The 23,968-nt window shown below is 44.1% G+C and overlaps 1 protein-coding gene across 1 annotated transcript in view; it reads left to right on the forward strand.

The window, feature by feature from the left end:
* The window catches only part of XPO1 (exportin 1), a 64,475-nt gene that overhangs the window by 9,129 nt on the left and 31,378 nt on the right, over positions 1-23,968 (forward strand). Inside the window, exon 2 of the mRNA XM_066595724.1 lies at positions 22,468-22,599. Within this exon, the coding sequence (XP_066451821.1) occupies positions 22,474-22,599 (126 nt within the window). The 5' untranslated portion in view covers positions 22,468-22,473. The remainder of the gene's footprint in view (positions 1-22,467; positions 22,600-23,968) is intronic.

The following is a 23,968-nucleotide window of genomic DNA, read 5'->3' on the forward strand; positions in this document are numbered from 1 at the left end:
TGTTAAAGTGACACATGTCAGATTTGCAAAATTTGGCCTGGTCATTAAGGCGCAAACAGGCTTGGTCACTAAGGGGTTAAGGGGAGCAGAAAAGTTGCAAAGCTGGACTTGAGCAAAAATTTGTTTCTTGTTTTTACACCCGATTTTTAGAGTAAATGGTTTTATGGATTCACCCTTTGTGTTATGGGAACGCAAGCTTTAAATTCTAGATTTGTAGCAAACTAATTGAACAGCTCCAATACGGTTTCTATTAGATGTAGAGCTCTGACCTAAGGAAGGAGTGGATCTAAAACATGTGGATATGTATAAACAAGCCAGGTGTCTTGTGCAATGCGGTGATGGTAGTAATCACGTGCAACAGGATAAGTTCTTCTCCGTTTTATATTTCCTTGCGCAGCAAAGCCTATGTACACTTGATTGTGGTTTTGTTTGAATAGAAACTAGTTTCCCTATGAGTTACTGAAACTGGAAGTGTTGAGCCAGCAGTGTATTGGTACCGCAGTTAAGTATTTGATACTTGTTGCTTTATATTGTGTAATTCATGTGGTGCTTTTTTTTTTGTGTTCGTTTCTCCCTCCCCCACAAATGTGGTTCGTGTAAATAGTTTTACCCAAGATCAACAGGCTTCTGTTTTGATATGTTCTAAGTTTATCATTCTATTCTTTCTGTGCACTGACATCTGTCTGTTTATACACAGGATCCGCAGGGTAAAGAATCGTTGGGGGACAGGAGGCTTAACTCACACTATGGCCAGGCTCACACGGTCATAAGTGTAAAACCCTGTGTGGGTGACTCAGTGGTTTACCACTATGGAGCTGCCGTTGACCCAACCTATCGCCACACATGGCAGTGAAATTGTATCTCACGCATGCTGTCGTGTACAGTCCACCGTCTTTTTGAGGGAGGGGGGGTTGCCTAGCTGTTGCTTCACACTGGCATGTATACGTGTTGATTATATGCCCATAGGGAACAATGGGCTCTCTTGCGTGTAATATGCAGAACTGCGTAAGGCAATGTGTTTGCCTGTAAATTACCACATTTCGTACAAGCGTACAGCACATGCTTAGTACACTGTAATCTTACGCCCGTGTGAGCCTGGCCTAACTGATTCCTAAAAGTAGTGCTAAGGACTCATACACACTGCTGTTATGACTGCTTTCTACTTGGCCCTTATAGGGCTGCCGTAGGGGTTGCTGCTCTAAGGGCTCCTTTCCACTGGGATATCGCTGCGAGAAAATCGCAATGCTATAATCGCAACGCTGCAAAAGCTGCGAGAATCTGTTTTGCCATTGCACTGTATGGGCGACAGAAAAATGCAAAACTCTGAAACAATCCTCCTGCTACAATTGTTAATCCTCGCATCGCAGCTTGCCCTTAAACATCGCTAGTGGAAAGGTTGTCATAGAACAACGTGTGGGACTTTCCTGCGAGAACTCGCACTCTTGCATCGCACTGAAAACGTCCGACTACCTCTCCAGTGGAAAGAAGCCCTAATACAGGTTTGCTGATTCGGATGCTGTTTGTACAGAGGTATTCTTTAGAAGTATATGCCACTTACCGGAGCCTTAAATGGGTTGGTCTACGGTACAGCAATAAATCATACCATTATGTAGTACAAATACATCTTTCATCTTCTGCATCACTTTTAGTGAAGTAGCTCCACTTTGGTCACAATCTTTCGTCTACATGGTGCTCCCATCTAGAAGATGACTACTTCATAGTGACACGTCATATGCAGTGGAAGAGGCTGAATGATGTATTTGGCCACATGTTCCCCTCTGCATGCCGATGGATGGCACAGGGTGCTGGGAGAAAGCGGAGGTGTTGATTCACTAATAAACGGACATACACTAACATAAAACCACTTTTAGAATTTGATTAAATTAGGTCTGAGCTTTTCGTCAAATGTTCACTGACATGGCAAAAGTCATGGGGCACAGTAGGTGGAGGATCTTGGTTGTAAATTGAACCTTCCACCACATCCCATAAATGCTCAATTGGGCGAACATGTAGGCCGCACAACTCTTAGGAGCTCTCCAAAATGCTTCTCCAACCAATTCTGGACAACCTGGTCCTGATGACTAAGTGCTTTATCCTGCTAGATAATCCCATGGTGTTTGTTGGCAGGGGGGATTCATGAAGGGCAGCAAATGTCCAACTAGTGAAACGTAGTGGGCATCGGTCAATAGTGTGTAGGTGGAACAGTGGGTTCAACCCATGACATGGTGCATTATCCTGCTAGATTATCCCATCATTGTGGGGTACATTAAGTCTATAAAGGGTTGCAAATGGTCACTAAACAGTGAAGCATAGTGGGAATCAGTCAATGATGTGTTTAGGCAGACAAGTAGATCCAACACATGCCATGAACACACTTCACACCAGCATGGAACCACTACCAGCCTGCACAGTGCCCTGTTGACAAATGGGGTCTGCGCCACACACGAACCCTACCATCAGACCGAAACAATCGGTACAGTGCCTAATCAGCCTGTACTACATGTTGCCAGTACACTAGGGTCCAGTTAATTATACTAACCCACGTGAGGTGCTGTGTCCGGCATCGCGGTGTTAAAGGCACTCTGCTGGGTCTTATACGGAATGATTATGATTAGCATTCAGTTTCTCTCTGGGTCACGGGAATCTGAACAAAAGTCGTCCGGTGTAAATGTTGCCAGCGACTGACCAATGACTTGCTTATTTATCGTTCAGTTTCTGCAGGCATAAACATCAGTCTATAATCTGTGTAAACAGTCTATGAATAATTGCTTGTTTACTGTGAATGGAGGCGGGTGGGAAGCTATCTGCGGCTCGTTCCACCTCCATTCACTGGTTATATCTGGTAGGAGTTTTCTAGTGCATATACTGAACATAAAGAAAGATACTTAGACCCATGTACAGACGGTTAAAAATGGCTCATTCGCATCTGCTGTTCAGCTAGTTCTTGTGTTTGAGTCCAGTAAAGACAGATTAGATGTGAAACTAGACATTAGAGGCGTTACTGTACTCAGAACTTCTGTTATTTTTATGGACCAGTGGGAAGTTCTTGGCAAACTGTCCTATTAACTTTATTGCAAAGTCCCCTGAAAGCAGAATGTTTTCGCTGAAGTGTCCAATAAAAGTACTTGTTTTTGTTTTCCATCTTTTCCTGATATTATCCACTGCATTTTTCTTATGTTAAACTCCCAAAGCTGAAGAACTGGGCTCTGTATTGCTTAACCACGTGTTAATGATTTGCACTTGTTGACGAGCCGTCACATGCTGCTGTTTAACTTTACGCCAGTCCTATTAGGAGACGTTTTGAAACCATTGGCTTGTTAATTGTTGAAGTGGAAGTAGTAATGACGTTTACAGTGGGGCCGTTTGAACAAAGCAAACTTTACTCATAGTGACGGTTTTGGAAAATGCTTTAGTAGTATGCGTTGTTTTAATATCTTTGGGGAAATGGAAATCATAAGTATTTTGGTTATCTCTAATTTTAAACTAACAGCTCGTTTTTTTAAGGCGGGACTCACTATTGTATTGTCATTACGAGTCACGCGTGCAACAAGCAATACCAAATGTTCCATTGGGCCACTCACACTTCGGGTTGTGTGTTTTTTTTTGTTTTTTTTTAATGCATATTACTTGGGTGGGGGAAAAAGAAACATAGCATGTCCTATCTTGCTGCGCACACATGCCAGTGTATACATGATAGTGTATGGGAATTGGCGGCACACAGCAAGTGTGAATGTCATTGTATGCTCACACATGGTGCACAGCTACTTAAAGCAGTGTGAGCCCAGGCTAAAGGCCCATTTACATGCAGCGATCATCACTCAAAATGGCTTCAAATGATGGCATATGAGGCGATAATCTGCGTGTGAACGCTGCCATCGTTCGCTCTTCTGTTGAACGATGATTTTAAGGTCAGCTGGAGAGAGAACGGGAACCGCTCGAAATGCACTCAGTCACCCTACCTCCCAGAAAAAATACAATAAAAGCGATCATGTATTCTGAAATGGTACCAGCGTAAACTACAGGACATCTTACAAAAAATGAGCCCTCGCACAACTATGTAGACGGAAAAATAAAAGTTATTGCATGCAGAAGATGGCGGCAGAAAAGAATTGAATAAAAGTAGTATAGCAAAAAAAACTATACAATTTTGGAATCGTAGTAATTGTACTGACCCATAAATGTATCGTGTCATTTTTGTTGCAGTTTGTGCACCGTAGAAACAAGACGCACCAAAAGATGGCAGAATGTTTTGGTTTTTTTTTGTTCTACTCCACTTAGAATTTAAGTTTTTCGGTACATTATACGGTATGTTAAATAGTACCATTGAAAAATGCAACTTGTCCCGCAAAAAAACAAGAAGTTACCTTTTTTTAAAAGGGTGGAGGAGAAAACGAAAATGGGTAACGGGAAAAAAAGGGCGTGTCCTTAAGGAGTTAAATGCTTTTGTCAATTCTGACACTGGCATTTAAATGCCCCAATTGGAGTTTGGTGGGCCCTGAAGTGCGAGTTCTATGCTTCATAAGGTGATTATGCATAATTTTTCAATATGTTTCAACTTGTTCTACAAAGCTGCCAAAATATTGCTTTACCTGCTTCATTCTCTATTGGAATACACTTACTACCTATAAGCTCCATTGTTTTACTGGTCGGGCATGCTTAGTGCCTTCAAATTATGTAACGATGACGTAGTTTGTAAAGCCCCATTTACACTGAAAGATCGGTCAAAAATTGCTCAACCGACAGTCTGAGTGACAGTTTTGAACGATCATCTTTGTATAACTCAAGTAGCTAATTAGCTACTTAGAGTTAAATGCAGGCAGAGTGGGACTCCACTGATAACGCCAAGAACAGCAGCTGTTTTGTATATGCAAACAGCTGCTTTATTCTCTGAGTGATAAATGTGTCCTGCTGAGCTGATAGCTCTGAGAAACAGTAGGAGCGCTGACAGCTGCTCTGTTCTCAGAGCTTTCAGCTGCTATCCTGCTGAGAAGTCCCAGTGGTATACCAGCTGAAAGAATGCTATTGGCGCCGCCTGCTGAGAAAATCTGTGCGGCGCTGATATCTGTCATCAGTGATTTCTAGTTTGTTAGAAATCAGCGATGAACGACTAGTGCACGATGGCAGCGCGTTTAGACAATGATTATTGCTCAAAAGATGGCTTTTGAGTGAATTTTGAGCGATAATCGTAGTCTAAATGGGCCTTAACCACTGTAAATGCACATGCACACTCATCAGTACCTGGCAGTGAGGCATTGTGGGGGATGTAATCTTAATACTCTCCAGCGGCCTTTTTTAAATGTGGAATTCTGCAGCTGGCTGGAAAGCAGCAGTGGCGCAGGTCGGCGAAAAAAGTACTGAAGTTCAGTTTTATCATTTTAGATGGAGGTTTGGAAAAAATGGCTAAAAGTGGAAATGTTTTAAGCAAACTTTAAAAATTTCATCTAGTCTACAGATTCCCCTTTAAGCACACAACCGTCTCTACTATCGCTCCTGTACCTTCACACTTTTTTTTTTTTCTTAACCTGAACAACTAAAGAGAAGTCGGCAGAAAACTATCGCTGGATGGTTGGCTTCTCGTTACGTGTAAACACTCCTCGCTCAGTGCTTCACATAGAAGGTGAAGCTTGAGCGAGAAGCCCGCGATCCAGCGATAAGACTTTCAGACTTAAACGCTCTGCACAAGCGCGGATAGCCTTAGCTGGGAAGTCGGCGCCCGTGCATTTGTTTACATGACTGTTGGCCCATGTAAAAGGGCAGTAGCGCAGGATCTACCTTTTTACAGTAAATGGTTACAGCTCAGTTTGCCCTCTATTGAGTAATTACGGCACAGAACTCCCTCCTGTCTATTTGATCCATGAAGCTACAGTAGAGAACAGGAAGTCTTTGCCTAAATTGGACTTGGTGGTCGGAGTGAAAGCTGCTAGATATGACTTCTTCTTTCAGGTGTATACGATGACTTTCTGGCATTGTATAATTTTTTTGACAAGGCGCAAGAGATTAAATTTTTATGTACCGTGATGGCAGGGTGGACTATTGAAGGTCTAAAGGCCTTTTAAAAGGCGTAAGTGTTCTCGCTCACCCCAGTCCCACATTCACATCTATGCTGCTCAGTACTACTGTATAGCTATCCTCCATGATGCTGCTATAGAGGTGAAGAGATTGTTGCCCTGTGTGCGCAGTATTTGGAGACATGGCAGCTGGTCTGCGCCCCACCTGCAGAGGACTTCGGTATTAGTCTATCTTAATGCCACCGGCAGCTAGGGGTTTGACAGGAGGAACGCCCACGGCACACCCCCAGCTCCCGATTGAGCCAAGAACCAAAGGTCCTGCAAGGAGGTAGTAGCCGGGGACGGCAGTAATAGCGTGGGTGAGCCGAGGAGATGGGACCCAGAGATGTCCGTGACAGTGCTCCAGGCTGCTGTGGCCGTGGGGGGGAGCCGAACCGGGAGGATAGTGTGCCAAACTTCAGCGGGCTGCAGGAGGAGTGGGACCCAGGCACATAAGTGACAGCCCTCCTGCCTGCTTTGACCGCTGGGTGGAGCCAAAGAGGGAGGCTACTGCGTCGGAGTTCACCTGCTTCTGCAGCAGGGGGAGCGGAAGTGGGAGGAAACAACGGTGTGCACCAGGAATGGGACCCGGGGATAACAGCAGCGATGCGGCAGACACTGCTCCTGGCTGCTTTGGCCGCAGCGGTAGTGGGAAGACTGGCGATGCCGGGTGAGCCGGAACAGGGGACAGCAACAGGGAAACAACAACTCACTGTGCTTCCGCCTGCTTGGGCAGGAGGAGCACAATTTAGCGGGGGACGGGGCTCAGCGGTGAGGCATGGTGAAAACGGCATTCCCCAATTTGTGGCGGGGGGGGGGGGGGGGGGGGGGGGGGTTAGGGTGAGGGGTAAGTGTAACAGTTAGGCTTACTTGTAAAATATAAGGCTAACTGTTACACTTTCCTCTCACCCTAACCCTCCATCCCTGTCAGCAATCATGGCACACTACTCGGGAAGGAGTGCGGGTAGCATCAGCTTAGCGAGCTGCCAGGACCTGCAGCCAATCAGGTACAGGGGGTGTCACCCTCTGTCAATCTTGACTCCACCAGTTCTTCCTGGTGGTGTCAAGATACACTAATACTGAGGACTTAAAGGGGTTGTCCCGCGAAAGCAAGTGGGGGTATACACTTCTGTATGGCCATATTAATGCACTTTGTAATATACATCGTGCATTAAATATGAGCCAAACAGAAGTTATTCACTTACCTGCTCCGTTGCTAGCGTCCTCGTCTCCATGGTGCTGTCTAATTTCAGCGTCTAATCTCCCGATTAGACGCGCTTGCGCAGTCCGGTCTTCTCCCTTCTGAATGGGGCCGCTCGTGCCGGAGAGCTGCTCCTCGTAGCTCCGCCCTGTCACGTGTGCCAATTCCAGCCAATCAGGAGGCTGGAATCGGCAATGGAACGCACAGAGCCCACGGTGCACCATGGGAGAAGACCTGCGGTCCACCGTGGGTGAAGATCCCGGCGGCCATCTTCGCAAGGTAAGTAAGAAGTCACCGGAGCGCGGGGATTCGGGTAAGTACTATCCGGGTTTTTTTTTTTAAACCCCTGCATCGGGTTTGTCTCGCGCCGAACGGGGGGGGCTATTGAAAAAAAAAAAACCGTTTCGGCGCGGGACAACCCCTTTAAGGGAGGACTGAGCCTACAGAAGGGGAGAACGGCGTACAAGTCACATAATGACCAGAAATGCTGTTAAGCCACCATATACCCAAACTTGAAAGCTTTATTTTGAAAAGTTATCCAAAAATTCCCTTGTGGTTTTAATATAATCGGTCGTCTGGAGCTCGCCTGGTGGCTTCCAGGTAGCAGGAGATTTCTTAATTGCAGAGAAGAACAAAACCAGGGATATAAAGGTGAAAAGCTTGAAGACACACAGCTTGGTGGTTAAGGTACTAAGAGTTGAGCCTTAGGACTAAGATCATTTGTCTCCCAATTCTAGTTCTTTAAAATGCTTTTCATTGAGAAAGAAAGTAATTAGTAGGGAGTTTATCGCCTATATTTTTCCAAATCCGTTAGTAAAAATTGGATGTTTCATCCTCCTGTTTCTAATTCTGATTGTAGATTTTATTTTTGTCTGCACGTGATTACGGGGCTGCCATCAGTGATGAGCTTTACAAGAGTTCACTCATTAATGTCCGACAGTCGTTTAAATGACTACGAGTCCTGATTGCAGGACTAAAGTCATTAACGCTTGGGCAGAGCGTTTACAGTGACAGATTTGTTGCTGGATCGCGGGCTTCTCAGATCTGCGCTATACCCACTATGGGGAGCGTTGACATGTAACGAGAAGTCGGCAATTAGCGCTTTGTTTTTTTTGGCATTTGCACCTAACGGTTATCACTCAAATTCGTTTGAACGAATTTTGAGCGATAATCGTTAGGTGTTAATGGGGGGGGGGGGGGGGGCAACTAATCCTTGAAACAGGCGGACAGTGATTGGAGTATTTTGCATTCAAACACAATCCGTCTTGGTCTGTCAGCGGAGTCTGGGAATGATCTGTAAACAACTTGGGCCTTAATCACACAAACGTTTTATCGTGGCTATTTTGCGCAATAAAACGTGGGCCAAAAATCGAGGCCATCTGAAGCATTGGTTTCTAATACATTTTGTTCCGGTGCGTAAAATCGGCCAGCCGAAAAAGATGGCACATACTCTGCGGGTTCCGGCCAGTTTTATCCATCGTCACACTGAAAATATGAAAAAAATAACTCAAAAATTCTTAAATATATTAATCCTAATAATTTAGTACAATGGGTTGTTTTCTGATGACACATTCCCTTAGAAGTGGTAATCTCATCTCAGTCATGGCTGAGACAGAAATACCGTCTGTATGCCATGACTGGGATTAAGTTTAAGGCTAAGCTGGCCTATGCGTTTAACTCCTTTTTAGATGTGAGTGGGTGACGGTCGTCTAAAGACTTGTCGCTCCTTTGTTATCACACTGAAGTTATAGTTTAGTGAATGGAGTGCATTGGCGATCTCCGGCTGACACTCTGTGACCAGGCAGTCGCTCAAGATGCACCGCTGCCTGTTTACACGGAGTGAGCCGCTTCGTTTCTAGTGACCTGAATAGAAGTGACTAGCGATTTGATTTCTTGCTCAGTACCCTGTTGGGTCAAGTGCTTACACATGGCAACGTATTGCTGATTGTCGCTCTTGAGTGATTTTTCGGCTCATACGGTGGCTTTATATGGGACAACAAAGTCTCACAAGATAATGCTGCGCTGCCCGGACCCTGTTCATGCTGATTGGACAGTGACGGAGTAACGAAGGTCAGTGTCATGTTGACTGGGTGGTGGAGACTACCTAGTTGTCTATTTATTCACTTTAGCCCTTGACATGAATGGGGCATATTGTGTTGAGCTGAAAAAAAGGCAAAAAAAAGAGTCTGCAGTTGTGGTGAACTTTAAAGGGTCCTGTTGGAAGCCGATTTCAACAGTTGCTAGTCAGGACTCTTTCACATCAGCGCTCAGGGCTTCAATTTTCTCTTCCCTTTTGGGTGCATCTTATGGATGAACTAAAAGAATCCTGTTCACTATAATCGATTTTTTTTTGTTTTTGTTTTTTTGGTTTTTTTTTGTTTTGTTTTGCAGGTTGAAATGGGACAGCATGCTGCGCTATTTCATCCCATTTCTACCCAAAATGTGGCAATGTAGGGTTCCCAACAGAACCTCCGACACTCATGTGAATGTTGAATGGAGTCAGTGAAAGTACACTGATTTTAATTGACCCTGCACACTTGTGAATATACAAAAAGAATGCAGAATATTCTATTTTACTGCATATTACGTGCTATAAGAGCAATATTCTCTATGGATGTATATGAAAATGCTGTACATAGGCAATTACATTACCTATGTGCAGCGTTTTATTTACGCAAGTGGGTAGGAAGAAGTGATAGTGGGTTGTTTTTTGTCTTGTCTGCTTTTTTGGGGGGGGGGGGGATCTTGTGTATGAAGCATCTGAGAGGTTAGCAAGTTGTTTTTGGAAGGCAGCACTGGTCCAGGGGAGATCAGCCAAGAGACAGAAGGTATTGCTGAAATATCCTCCTTTATTGATGAATACAGATCCAGAAGTAAAACAGCATGGCGACGTTTCGACAGCTGCTGCCGTCTTTGTCAAGCTCAATACACACAGACTAGTGTCCCATATATACTAAAAGAACCCCCCATAAAAATCAAGTGGGATGAGAAATACCTGTGCTCTGGGTGTTGCAGATCCATCACGGCTTAATTGTCAGGTGCCTGTCTCATAAAACCGGAAGTGCATCATCGCCCATAGTGTCTCAGGGTGGAAGTATATCAATGCTTACAACGGAGCATGCTCAGCAATCTGAGAGGTTGTCATGCACAGGCAAAAAAACTCTGCTATACGTGGCGATATTCCGGTCCGCACCGCAGTAAAATTCCTCTTTTTTACCATGCATTCATGTGAGCCCGGCCGTACGTATGCAGGTTTTGCACCAAATTTCAGGCCGTGTTCGCAGTGTGTGCATCTTAGGAGGTTCTGCAGACACATTCTGGGACATTTATTAATAATTTTACACCAGAACTCTGTATATGAAAATAGCCCGGCCGGTGACCCCGCATATAGCACTAACCTGTACTGCGTATAGCCGCCTAGGCTCGCAGGCAGTTCTGCGCAGTCCAGGTTTTTCTGTTTTTATTTCCCACGCCGTCGCTTAGCGATTACGCAGGTACCCGCAGCCCGTACACCTTGTATGCCCAAGCATAGTCCGCAGTAGAATAGAGCATGCTACGATTTTCCTTCCACTTGCAGAATACATCATTCGTATCCGAGTGTAAAGGAAAAAAATGAAACTAAATGCCTTTCAACACCTGTGTTTTGCCACGGAAAGTCTAGCAATCCGCAATTAAAATTTGATTGTTAACCCCCGCCAGTCCTGACCTTTTTAGTCACATATTGTACTCTGGTGGTAAAAGCAGACCAATATGAGTTGCCTATATTAAACAGACAAAATTGAGTACTTTTTTTTTTGAATAAATATGTACATACTGGACTAATTTTTTTAAAATCTGATATATATTTCCACTATAATTTAGGCAAATTACTAAATTAAGTGCTTGTGCACATCAGCTAGAAAACAGGATAAAATAGCGGGATGAAGTTGCACTATTTGGGCCCTAACCGGCAAAATGCTGGACTGCTGGCCAGAAATCGAGCAGACCACTTTATAGTCAATGGGGGTTTGTTCGGTACCATTTGGCCAGGGGGCAAAGGATAATGGAGTCCTCTGAATTTAAACGAGCCCTGATATTTTTAAATTCTTTTTTTAAACTGTCATACTTCATCGGTAACTTAATGTATATAAATGGTATTGATGATGCAATTTATGTAAGTTATTTAAGGGTTTGCTCACACGCAGCTGAACTGCTGCTTATATTCTGCTGTGAAAAATACGCATCCAATTCCGCAGCAGACTTCATTCACCACTATATATTTGCAGGTGTGAAATCTGCTGCGGATCCGTGTCAAGACCCAGAAAATTGTGTGGATTAACACTAAAATGCCCAGCACAAAATAATTTGCAGATTCTAAATGTGACTTAACATTTAATCCCTTTTCAAGAACTAACCTATACTGTAGTCGCCTGTACTAACTAGTCTGGGTTACTATAATAGAAGGGGTTAATGAGTGGTTTACTTACTACCTTATATTTCGGGTAATTCTACACGGGCGATAGCTATTTTTGCCATGAGAAAATCCTGTCGGTTTCTGCGATATTTGAGAATCGGCGATTTTTTAAATATTTTTTTTAAATCTCTCATCGCTTCTAATGTTAAAATCGTATCCCAAATTTGTGCGTTGCAATGCGATAAAAAGGAGGCTCCATAGGGAAACGTGAGATTAAAAAAAATCGCACATTGCAGAAGGAGCATGCTGCAATTGTTTGTTCTTGCAACATTGCATTCATGAAAATATCACTAATGGGAAGGAAACCATAGAGAATAATTGGCTTTATAAATCGTCTTTTACCCACTCACATTGCACAATTAGCAAGTGGGTTTTTTTTTTTTTTTTATATTGCCCATGTAAAACCTCTCTTGCTCTGATCTCACATTGACTGGCAAGAGAAGGGGAGCAACAGGCTGTTCACAGCTGCTAACATGCCAGGAAAGTTTGTAGTATATGAACTTTTCCAGTCAGCACTGTGATTGGCTGTCATTGGTTCAGGTCCTGTTAAGTAATCGGGTCCCAATGACTGCAGCTGAGCAGACTATTGACAGTCTGTTTTGGTGTTACCCATTGTGGACTGTGAAGGGGGGCGTGATTGCTGACAGTTCTCTCGCTGCTGCGCAGAACCTGGACAGCAGGGATGTAAGTTTATAGTTGGCAATTGCGAAGGGGTTAACCATTTCACTGCTAAAGAGATTTGTAATATATCATTACTTTAAACTGCGCAGCTAGATCTTAGGGCTAGACATAAACGATAACAAAGCTTAAGGCCTCTTGTCCACTTGCACGCACGGACTCCACTGCTAAATCCAGCAGCAGAATCCAGTCATGCCTGCAGACATGGGCATTAAAAAAAAGTCCCTTACTACTTAGGATCCAGCGCGGGGTCTCTTCCGTGCCGGATAGATCTATTTTCTTTAGCACGGCAGAGGCATCCGGGAGCGCTGGCTGACACATGCGCAGTGTTGTCTTTTTGTTTTTAAATCTCCTGCTTTACCGCTGCAAGTCCTCAGTGACCGCTGCAGGTGTGCCGCGGATCGGGCGGCTTCCATTGACTTCAATGGAAGCCATCCCTGCAGGAAAATAGAGCGTGCTGCGAAAAAAAAAATCTCATCCGCATGCTGTTTACTGTCCTGTGGGCACTAATGCATCCCTATGGGCGGCTTGATTTGCGCGAGTGCCCCCAAATCAAATCCGCGGATTTATTTATTTTCTGCAAACCATGTCTACATGGTGGATTTCACACGAAATCTGTGTCCAAGTGTGTTCCGTTTCAGCAAAACCCACATGGTAGTCTCCTCCCCAGGAAATTTGTGCACAGATTTGGTCCATTGAACTGGGCTCTAACCACATACAGATAGTGTCAGCTGCTTGTGAAAATCTGCAAGGTGTGTCCATGGCAAAATCCCACACCAAATGATGCCGTTTTGGGCATGGATTTCACTTTGAAATCGCTGTGGATTTGCTACAGATTTCAACCTTTTGCATGGCAAAGGGTGAAGCGCACAATCTCTAAACTTCCATGCTTGGGATTTAACATCTGCAGCAAGGTCTGTGTCTGTGTCTGTGTCTGTGTCTGTGTCTGTGTCTGTGTCTGTGTGTCTGTGTCTGTGTGTCTGTGTCTGTGTGTCTGTCTGTGTGTCTGTCTGTGTGTCTGTCTGTGTGTCTGTCTGTGTGTCTGTCTGTGTGTCTGTGTGTGTGTCTGTGTGTGTGTCTGTGTGTGTGTCTGTGTGTGTGTCTGTGTGTCTGTGTGTGTGTCTGTGTGTCTGTGTGTCTGTGTCTGTGTCTGTGTCTGTGTGTGTGTCTGTGTCTGTGTGTGTGTCTGTGTGTGTGTGTGTGTCTGTCTGTGTGTCTGTCTGTGTGTGTGTCTGTGTGTGTGTCTGTGTGTGTGTCTGTGTGTGTGTCTGTGTGTGTGTCTGTGTGTGTCTGTGTGTGTGTCTGTGTGTCTGTGTGTGTGTCTGTGTCTGTGTCTGTGTCTGTGTCTGTGTGTGTGTCTGTGTGTGTGTCTGTGTGTGTGTCTGTGTGTGTGTCTGTGTGTGTGTCTGTGTGTGTGTCTGTGTGTGTGTCTGTGTGTGTGTCTGTGTGTGTGTCTGTGTGTGTGTCTGTGTGTGTGTCTGTGTGTCTGTCTGTGTGTCTGTCTGTGTGTGTGTCTGTGTGTGTGTCTGTGTGTGTGTCTGTGTGTCTGTCTGTGTGTGTGTCTGTGTGTGTGTCTGTGTGTGTGTCTGTGTGTGTGTCTGTGTGTGTGTGTCTGTGTGTGTGTCTGTGTGTGTGTCTGTGTGTGTGTCTGTGTGTGTGTCTGTGTGTGTGTCTGTGTGTGTGTCTGTGTGTGTGTCTGTGTGTGTGTCTGTGTGTGTGTCTGTGTGTGTGTGTCTGTGTGTGTGTCTGTGTGTGTGTCTGTGTGTGTGTCTGTGTGTGTGTCTGTGTGTGTGTCTGTGTGTGTGTCTGTGTGTGTGTCTGTGTGTGTGTCTGTGTGTGTGTCTGTGTGTGTGTCTGTGTGTGTGTCTGTGTGTGTGTCTGTGTGTGTGTCTGTGTGTGTGTCTGTGTGTGTCTGTGTGTGTGTCTGTGTGTGTGTCTGTGTGTGTGTCTGTGTGTGTGTCTGTGTGTGTGTCTGTGTGTGTGTCTGTGTGTGTGTCTGTGTGTGTGTCTGTGTGTCTGTGTGTGTGTCTGTGTGTCTGTGTGTCTGTGTCTGTGTCTGTGTCTGTGTGTGTGTCTGTGTCTGTGTGTGTGTCTGTGTGTGTGTGTGTGTCTGTCTGTGTGTCTGTCTGTGTGTGTGTCTGTGTGTGTGTCTGTGTGTGTGTCTGTGTGTGTGTCTGTGTGTGTGTCTGTGTGTGTCTGTGTGTGTGTCTGTGTGTCTGTGTGTGTGTCTGTGTCTGTGTCTGTGTCTGTGTGTGTGTCTGTGTGTGTGTCTGTGTGTGTGTCTGTGTGTGTGTCTGTGTGTGTGTCTGTGTGTGTGTCTGTGTGTGTGTCTGTGTGTGTGTCTGTGTGTGTGTCTGTGTGTGTGTCTGTGTGTGTGTCTGTGTGTCTGTCTGTGTGTCTGTCTGTGTGTGTGTCTGTGTGTGTGTCTGTGTGTGTGTCTGTGTGTCTGTCTGTGTGTCTGTCTGTGTGTGTGTCTGTGTGTGTGTCTGTGTGTGTGTCTGTGTGTGTGTCTGTGTGTGTGTGTCTGTGTGTGTGTCTGTGTGTGTGTCTGTGTGTGTGTCTGTGTGTGTGTCTGTGTGTGTGTCTGTGTGTGTGTCTGTGTGTGTGTCTGTGTGTGTGTCTGTGTGTGTGTGTCTGTGTGTGTGTCTGTGTGTGTGTCTGTGTGTGTGTCTGTGTGTGTGTCTGTGTGTGTGTCTGTGTGTGTGTCTGTGTGTGTGTCTGTGTGTGTGTCTGTGTGTGTGTCTGTGTGTGTGTCTGTGTGTGTGTCTGTGTGTGTGTCTGTGTGTGTGTCTGTGTGTGTCTGTGTGTGTGTCTGTGTGTGTGTCTGTGTGTGTGTCTGTGTGTGTGTCTGTGTGTGTGTCTGTGTGTGTGTCTGTGTGTCTGTGTCTAGCTCCAATATATTCTGCAGCACTGCGCACATTTTTTTTTTGCTCGCATTAGTCCCTGTTGTGTATGAGGCTCACAGTCTAAATTCTGTATCTCTAATACAATGTTATAAATGATCCCTACAAGAATCCATTCTGTATTCAGTTTAACCTTCTGGTATGTTTTTTGGCGTGTGGGAGAAAATTGATTACCCCCTTAAGTCTTGAACATCCGAACTTAGCTGGTTTTGAATCTAGGACGCCAGCACGTCAAGGCAACAGCGCTGACCACTGAGCCACCGTCTAGTGAATATGTGAAAATACTCTTCCAAAAGGCCCTTTTCAGGAAAAACACTTAAATTTTTGTGACTTTTCGTGACCTTTCACATTTTTTTTCCCTCCAAAAAAACCTGCACTAGTGGCAATAAGCAAATATGTAATGCAATACAGTGTGGGTGTTTGACTAAAAAAGCTGCCTCAAAATTTTGTGAAGGTGGTTGTAGGGTGGTTTCACACAGCATTATTCTGAAAGAACCATATTCATGTTTTTCTTCCTGCTCCCAGTTTTTGAAAGATTTGTGAAATACAAGCAAATCTTGTAAAAACAAGCAAAAAATTTTTGTCACTGTGATGCTTTGAGGGAAAAAAAATCGTGGCATGTTCACACATTAATTTCGATAGGACTTAAAAAAATCTTGCATGCCGTGAGATGTGCATGCAAGTGCAATGTGAGGATTCCCACTGAAATCAATTGGAAAACCCAATTAATGTGACAGGATCGGAATTTCACAGAACCAAGGACTTTTTGCCTGAAATTCGCCTGGTGTTCACAGGTAAAACGTATGTTGAGTGCGACCTCAGTCAGATATCGCGCGCTCGTGCAGTTAGCCTAACTTGTATTTTATTCCCGGTCTGTGGATTCGGAGTCCGTCCCATTTTGGTGGAGTCGGTAGAAATGTGTGTTTTGTGTATGTATAATTGAATGCAGAATTTGTTGGATATTGCCTTTCACAGGACTTTAGGAAAGTGTTGAAATGTCCTATAAATGTCACAATTATCTAAGCCTCTGGTCATCAAATACAATTACCAAACCATACAATTTTAATACAGTAAATTTATCAGTTTTGGCTGCTTATGGACTCTACAGCCGTGGCTTATTCATTTAAAGGGGTTGTCCCGCGATAGCAAGTGGGGTTATACACTTCTGTATGGCCATATTAATGCACTTTGTAATATACATCGTGCATTAAATATGAGCCATACAGAAGTTATTCACTTACCTTCCCTGCGCTGGCGTCCCCGTCTCCATGGCTCCGTCTAACTTCAGCGTCTAATCGCCCGATTAGACGCGCTTGCGCAGAAGGGTCTTCTGCCCTCGGCTCTGTCCGGCAGCAGCGGCGTTCTGGCTCCGCCCCCTTTTACGCATCATCGCGTAGCTCCGCCCCGTCACGTGTGCCGATTCCAGCCTCCTGATTGGCTGGAATCGGCACATGTGATGGGGCGGAGCTACACGATGATGCATAGAAGGGGGTGGAGCCAGAACGCCGCTGCTGCCGGACAGAGCCGAGGGCAGAAGACCCTTCTGCGCAAGCGCGTCTAATCGGGCGATTAGACGCTGAAGTTAGATGGAGACGGGGACGCCAGCGCAGGGAAGGTAAGTGAATAACTTCTGTATGGCTCATATTTAATGCACGATGTATATTACAAAGTGCATTAATATGGCCATACAGAAGTGTATAACCCCACTTGCTTTCGCGAGACAACCCCTTTAACGACCGGGCCATAGTGTTTTTACGTCCTGCAGCTGAAGGACGTGTATGGAGGGAGGTAGCGCCGCTATCTCCCTCCATACAGCGCAGGCGTCAGCTGTTTATTACAGCTGACACCCGCGGGCAATAGCCGCGTTCGGCCGATCGCGGCTATTAACCCTTTAAATGCCGCTGTCAATTCTGACAGCGGCATTTAAATCCCACGAACGCCGTTCGGGGGTCCCGCACGCCCCCCCACGGTGAGATCAGGGGAGCCGTGCAGGTGTCATGGCGGCCGGGGGCCTAATGAATGGCCCCAGGGCTGCCTTGGCAGACTGCCTATCAAGCCATCCACACAGGGTGGCTTGAAAGACTGCCTGTAAAAAAGCAGTATGACGTAATGCTATAGCATTACATCATACTGCAGGAGCGATCAAAGCATCGCATGTCAAAGTCCCCCAGGGGGACTGCAAAGTAAAGTTTAAAAAAAGATCAATAAAGTTTTTTAAATTGTAAAAAAAAAAAGTTATAAAAGTTTAAATCACCCCCCTTTTGCCATATCTATTAAAAAATCTAAATCATAAAATAAAAATATGTATTTGATATCGCCGCGTCCGTAAAAGTCCGATCTATCAAAGTAGTGCATTATTTTTTCTGCACGGTGAACGTCGTCCGAAAAAATAAAGACCGCCAGAAATGCATTTTTTTAGTTACCCTGTCTCCCAGAAAAAACGCAATAAAAAGCGATCAAAAAGTCGTATGTATATCGGAAACTACAGGACATCCCGCAAAAAATGAGCCCTTGCTCAACTACATCGACGGAAAAATAAAAAAGTTATCGCGCGCACAAAATGACCGCAGAAAATAATTGAAAAAAATGTAATATCTTTAAAAAAAAAAATACAAGTACTACAGCAAAAACAATACTATATAAGTTTGGTATCGCAGTAATCGTACCAACCCATAGAATAAAAATATCAGGTCGTTTTTGTTGCAGTTTGTGCATCGTAGAAACAGGACGCACCGAAAGATGGTGGAATTTTAAAGTTTTTTAGTACATTATATGGTACAATAAATAGTGCCATTGAAAAATACAACTCGTCCCGCAAAAAACAAGCCCTCATACAGCGACGTCGATGGATAAATAAAGGAGCTACGATTTTTTTTAAAGGGAGTAGGAAAAAACAAAAATGGAAAAAAGCAAAAAAGCCCGGTCACTAAGGGGTTAAGGATATATTCACACATAGCGGAAATGCTGCAGATTTTCTGAAGCTGCAAAATCTTCATTTCGCATCAAAACCCACACCAATGTTGTGGTCTGCTGCCCCACTCAGCTTGCAATTAGCAGCCGTCACACAGCAACCGATGCAAAGCATTGTGGCTGCCAGTCAGGTGATGCTTCTGCTTCCCTGTCACCTAACCAGCTGTTTCTGTGTGAGGGATGTACACCTCAGTGAGGGCTGCTTCGTGCGCTACAGTGAGGGGCTGCTGACCTTTCAAAACATAGCATGCTCCAAGTTTCGTCTCTTCCCCAGCTTCTCTGTAGAACTTGGGGAGAATGCAGACGGCCGGGTTGGATCCAGCTGTCAGAGTTCTCACAGTGGGATGCGACCCGTGCCCCTGCACTGACCCGTGGCTCGCCTCCTGCCGGCGTCTAGTCTCTGCTCTTATGCGAGGCTGTCGCACAGCCGGCGCATTAGCGGTGACGTTTCTGTGCGGGCCCCTGCAAAGCTCGCACAGAAATAGGATATGCTGCAGTTTGTTTACTGCGCAAGTTTTCACGCTGTCAAACTGCGGTTGTCTGCATAGAATTGCGGGCATGCATGCAATCCTATGGCAGGGTGCACTGGCAGGAAATCTCTCCGTGGAATTTCTGCCCGTCTGCATTCACCCTTAAGGTCCTTTTACAAGCAAAGATAATCTTTCAAATGGCTGAAAGATTTAGTGATGTATTTGCATAAGTGTTAATGGCCATTAAAGCAGTTATCTTCATTTGCATGTGTAAAAAAAAAACCTTTAGGTGTTGTTTGCACAGCTGGGTGTGTATTTAAACATATGCCTGGCTCAGCAAACGGCTGCAGACAAATTCCATTGTCCTCCTTGCAGCTAGTGTGAACGTGCCACAAGGAGAACATCCTGCCGTCTTTTGAAAGATGAGCAAAATACATTCAAATAGAAGATATTTGCTCAGTCTTTCAGTGGCTGTAAAATCCATCGTTCAAATGAATAGTGCTCAATGATTGGGTTTAGGCCTCATGTCCACGGGCAGATGTGGTTTGTGGAATCTGCACAGGTCACCCGCACGGAAGATCCGCAATTCAAAGTGCCCATAGGGAAGCAACGGCATCTGCAACTGAATTGAAGCATGCAGATTTGATTTGCCGACAGTTTGGTGTGGAAAACCTATTGCAGCATGCTCATTCTCAATTTCGGTGCAGACGGGCTCAATAGAAGTCTATCTGTGGATTATCCGCAGTGCATCTGCAAATAAACTGCGGTTGCACTGCAGATTTAAAGGCTAAAATCAATTAAGAAGGTAGTGGTAATGGCTGGGAGGTGGGGTTGCAGAGTTTTTATTATTTTTTCTGCATGGATGATCCGCAGTGCATTCGCGTACATCCGTGTGGAAAAATCATTACATCCCCAATCTCCCGCAAATGTTTTTCCACAGGGAATCCGCATGCAGAATCCGATGCACGTCGTGGACATGAGGCTTTACATATAATGACTTTTTTAGCCGTTTGGACAAATTTTGAGAGATGCTTGTTGCATGTAAACGGGCCTTTAGGCTGTAACGAATTTTGAGCAGCTTCACGATTGTTTTTATGCGGGGTGAAAACCAGCGGCCAATGACATGTGAACGAATGGTGCACGACTACCTGAGTTTACACGTAAGGATCGTTGCTCACTTTCGGCAATTTGAACAAATTGCGATAATCATTATGTGTAAAGGGGCCTTTTAAGCAGGAAAAGTATAACCCGTTCTGTGGAAGGAAGAAATGAGCTATCTGATTCCATTGTCTTCTCCCATTAGTAAACGATGTACTCGTTGTTTTTGTTTGCCTTGCATACACAATCCAGCAGCTGTTGAAAAGACCGGAGAAATTCCATTCAGATGGAATGTCTTTAGAACGACTGGCGCATTTTATGCCGGCTAACAAGTGAACGAATGGTGCACGACTGCCAGCGTTTACACCGAACGATTATCACTCACTTTCGGGCGTTTCAGCAAATTTTGAGCAATAATCCTTGCGTGAAAAAAGGCCATAAGTCATATAACAGGTTCTAGTTGGACTGTATTATAGTGATCCTCAGACTATTTACTTAACTTTTGTAATCCGAGCTGTTTAAATTATTGATCTGTGACACCACATTGGTGGGCATAATGTGCCTCTGCTGTAGATGCAAGTGGGTCCTGCTATATGGTCAGTTAACACATTTTGTTTGACTCGGGGTTAGTGCTTGGGTCTAAAACAATCAGCAGTGACATGTATGTCATTGGTCACTGCAGGGATAAAGGAGCAAGATATGGTTGCTGGCTGCTGCTAGGTTTCATCACTTAGCTGCCACCGTCAACATGGACCATTGTATCTAAGCCAATAAAGAGAAATGAGGCAAACTCTATTCAACTTTGTGCCCCCCCCCCCACAGTAGGAACAAGGGGAAGTAATTACTACTCAAAAATGTGGTGTGCAGGCAGCCCTGACCATAACCTTTGTTTTCTTCACAGCAACTCCAGTCCACTGAAGTTGCGATTGACAAGCCACCTGCCTTATGTGCAGATTGGCTTTAACTGGTCCAATGGATATTTCAGTTGCAGGAATGGTCCATCTGCTGTTTCAAACTGCCTCTTGGATAGTTTGTCTCCCTTGTGCTGAAGATATAGTTCCACACTTCCTGAATCAGAGGCAGTGATGCTCCTTGCTGTGTCCTTCTTGCTGATGTCACCTGCATGCAGCTTCCTGGGAAGTTGGGCTTGTTCATCAGATGGCCGCAGCAGGCAACCTCCACATGCTCAAATTCTGGAAGTGCAGCACATGGCATCAAGGGAACTAATGTCAACCGAGAGAGGCGCATGTTTTGAGATAAGGGGGGGGGGGGGGGGAGAGAAAGTCCAAACCAGTCCTGAAAATGAGAGGCTCAGCAGACTAATCTGCACACTTCGGCAAAGGGCTGGGTGATTTGGCTGGAAATTAAAATTTTGTAATGTTACCCAGTTAAAAAAAAAAAAATGGTAGTGTGAGGAGGCTCACTATGTGCCCTCTTATCGCCATCAGATAGGCACTTTTCCCTGTAATTGGTGGGGAAAAAATTGTACTACCTGTACCCACATCATACCATCTGCATACCCCAACACACGTATAAAAACATTAACTTTCTCATGAACATCCTCCAATGTGCTGTACGAGATACTCAGATGGACTTTATATTGTGGTGCAGAAATGCACTACAATCTGGGATGAATTTGCACAGACCTACAATGACAAAGAAACTGGATACACCAATGGGCAACCATTTATCTGGACCAGAATACTATATAGATGATCTAAAAGTCTTGAAGGGATTTTCCAGGGAAAATAATTAAGGGCGCTGCAAATACAGAGGAGTCGGGAATGGAAGCAGATGCTCCGACCCCGGTGTAGCAGCCGGTGCTTGGAACTGCAGGAATGGCTCCCATTGATTTCACTCCAACCCTTGTGTATTTACAGTGCTGTGTCAGTGGGTGTGCAATTGACTAATCGGCCGGGGTCCCAAACGATCAACTTTTGATGACCTATTTTAAGGATACTTCATCAATAGTATTTTCCCTGGAAAACACCTTTTAATAATGAAAGGTCATTTTAAGAATGACAGAGCAAAATTTGCAAAGTTAAACTGATAAGAACTTTGAGTCACTGAGACAAGGGCTCAGCGATCTGCTATGTTGGAAAAACATGGCTCAATGTCTGCTGCTTGCACGGGTTCAATGAATTTACCATCTTGCTGAAAATAAAGTTTAACCAGCCTGGCACGTTCAGGTGATGTGAAAGTCATAACACTGTAGCTGTACTGTACTGATCTGCATAATGGGTGTAATCCTTTCAGTAGTTGCATTATGTATGTCGTACTATTCACGTACAATGCCAAATATACAGTATAATATAATTTTTAGCTTTTGTATAAAAGACCTCTAAAACATCTGAAGTTGGTAAATGGGTAAACTTTAGAAAATCGTTTGGTCAGTGGATGTAAGCCTTTACATTTGGAACATTGGCTATCATGCTTCTCAGTGTAACCACATTGTAAGCCCTATAGAATCAGGAAATGAGATTATCGGAAATAGAAAATACCAGTTTATAGTTTTATTAAAACAAAAACTTTTTGTGCCTTTACAGTATAACTTTTTTTTTTTTTTTTTTTAATACCTCTGTGTGTTCAGAATTTTCTCTTGCCATCCATTTAAAACTCCCCTAATATCTATTATGTTGTTTTGCAGTAATCTATGCCAGCAATTATGACCATGTTAGCGGACCATGCAGCTCGACAGCTGCTGGATTTCAGCCAGAAACTGGACATCAACCTTTTGGACAATGTGGTGAATTGCTTATACCATGGAGAAGGTGCACAGGTAATGTTTGATCTGCATTAATTATCTGTTGGCATATACTGTTACAACAAAAAATAAAATGCATATGAAATCTGAAATGGGTGATTTGTACAACTGGAGTCCAAATAAGTTATTTTCATTTGACAACTCCTTTTAACTAATCCCTTATCCATAGTATAGTAAGTACTTTTGTGCTCAGAGGTAGGATGAAGCCTTTTATTACTCACTGTGGTTTATAGTGGGGAAACCTTATGTGTAAATAATGGAACAGCACCTCCTAGCAGAGAACCAGATCAGTCTTGTGGACAGAAGATCATATGATTTATAGATGCAGTATAGTGACAGACCCTGATTCCACTGGTATGTCACTTTATTAAGGCTCCTACCCACTTGCTGTTTTTGCAAATGTCAATGGGACTTTCTAATGTTAAAAACGCACCGTAAGTTTGTGCGTTGCGTTTTTTTTTTGGGGTTTTTTGTGCGATGCGTTTTTAACATTAGAAGGTCCCATTGACATTCGCGTTAAAAGAACACAAATGGATAGAAGCCCTTAAGAGGTAACTGTGCAAAAATTAGGGCAGCAAAAAGTAATATGTCACCGGAATCATATTTCTGCCGCTGATATATTCTGCCCTCGGGCAGCTTAAGCGAGTGACCTGAGCAGGTACCTAAAAGAAATAGGAGTCGTCTTCTGGTGAGTGGGGCGTTACTAGTACAGCCTTCTGTTTGCTGGGTGCATGTCTGACTATAAGAACGGCTCTCAGATATACCTTCTGTTAAAATACAGTCATTAATAGGACATTTATTTAAACACAGTACAAGCAAAAAGTACTTAAAAAAAAAAAAAAGTACTTGCACTTTTCTGTTTTTAGTACTTTGTTTTTTACTTTGTTCAAATAAATACCCTGTAAATACTCCACTTACCTGTTTTGGAATACCTTGATTTATCTCGAAGTTTGAAGAATTCCTGGTTATTCGTTTAGGTCTTAGCTTTCCTGTTAAGGGGGTTCTCTAAAGGGGGGACCTCTCTCAAACGTAAGTGCAATTTACTTGTTTACAGCTTTCTATACTTGGCTTTTCCTAAGGAGCGCAGGAGCACTTTTTATTGTGCATTTTTATAGGTGAATGTCTGCAGAACCCTAAGGTCGCCTTCACACTGGCGTTTTCCTCACACTTTTTTCACACAATTTTGGTGCGTTATTTTTAATGCATATGTCAATAGGTCTTAATATTAAAAGCACATTGCGATTTATTTTTTTTTCTTCAATGTGATGCATTTTTAACACTAGAAAGACCTATTGACATTTGCGTAAAAGAAAAATGCAGCAAGACTCCAGTGTGAAGGCGCTTTGCCAACTGTGGTTGTATTTTTTTTTGTTATTTTCTTTCA

This window comes from Eleutherodactylus coqui, chromosome 3 (assembly GCF_035609145.1).
Source record: "Eleutherodactylus coqui strain aEleCoq1 chromosome 3, aEleCoq1.hap1, whole genome shotgun sequence".
NCBI lineage: Eukaryota > Metazoa > Chordata > Amphibia > Anura > Eleutherodactylidae > Eleutherodactylus > Eleutherodactylus coqui.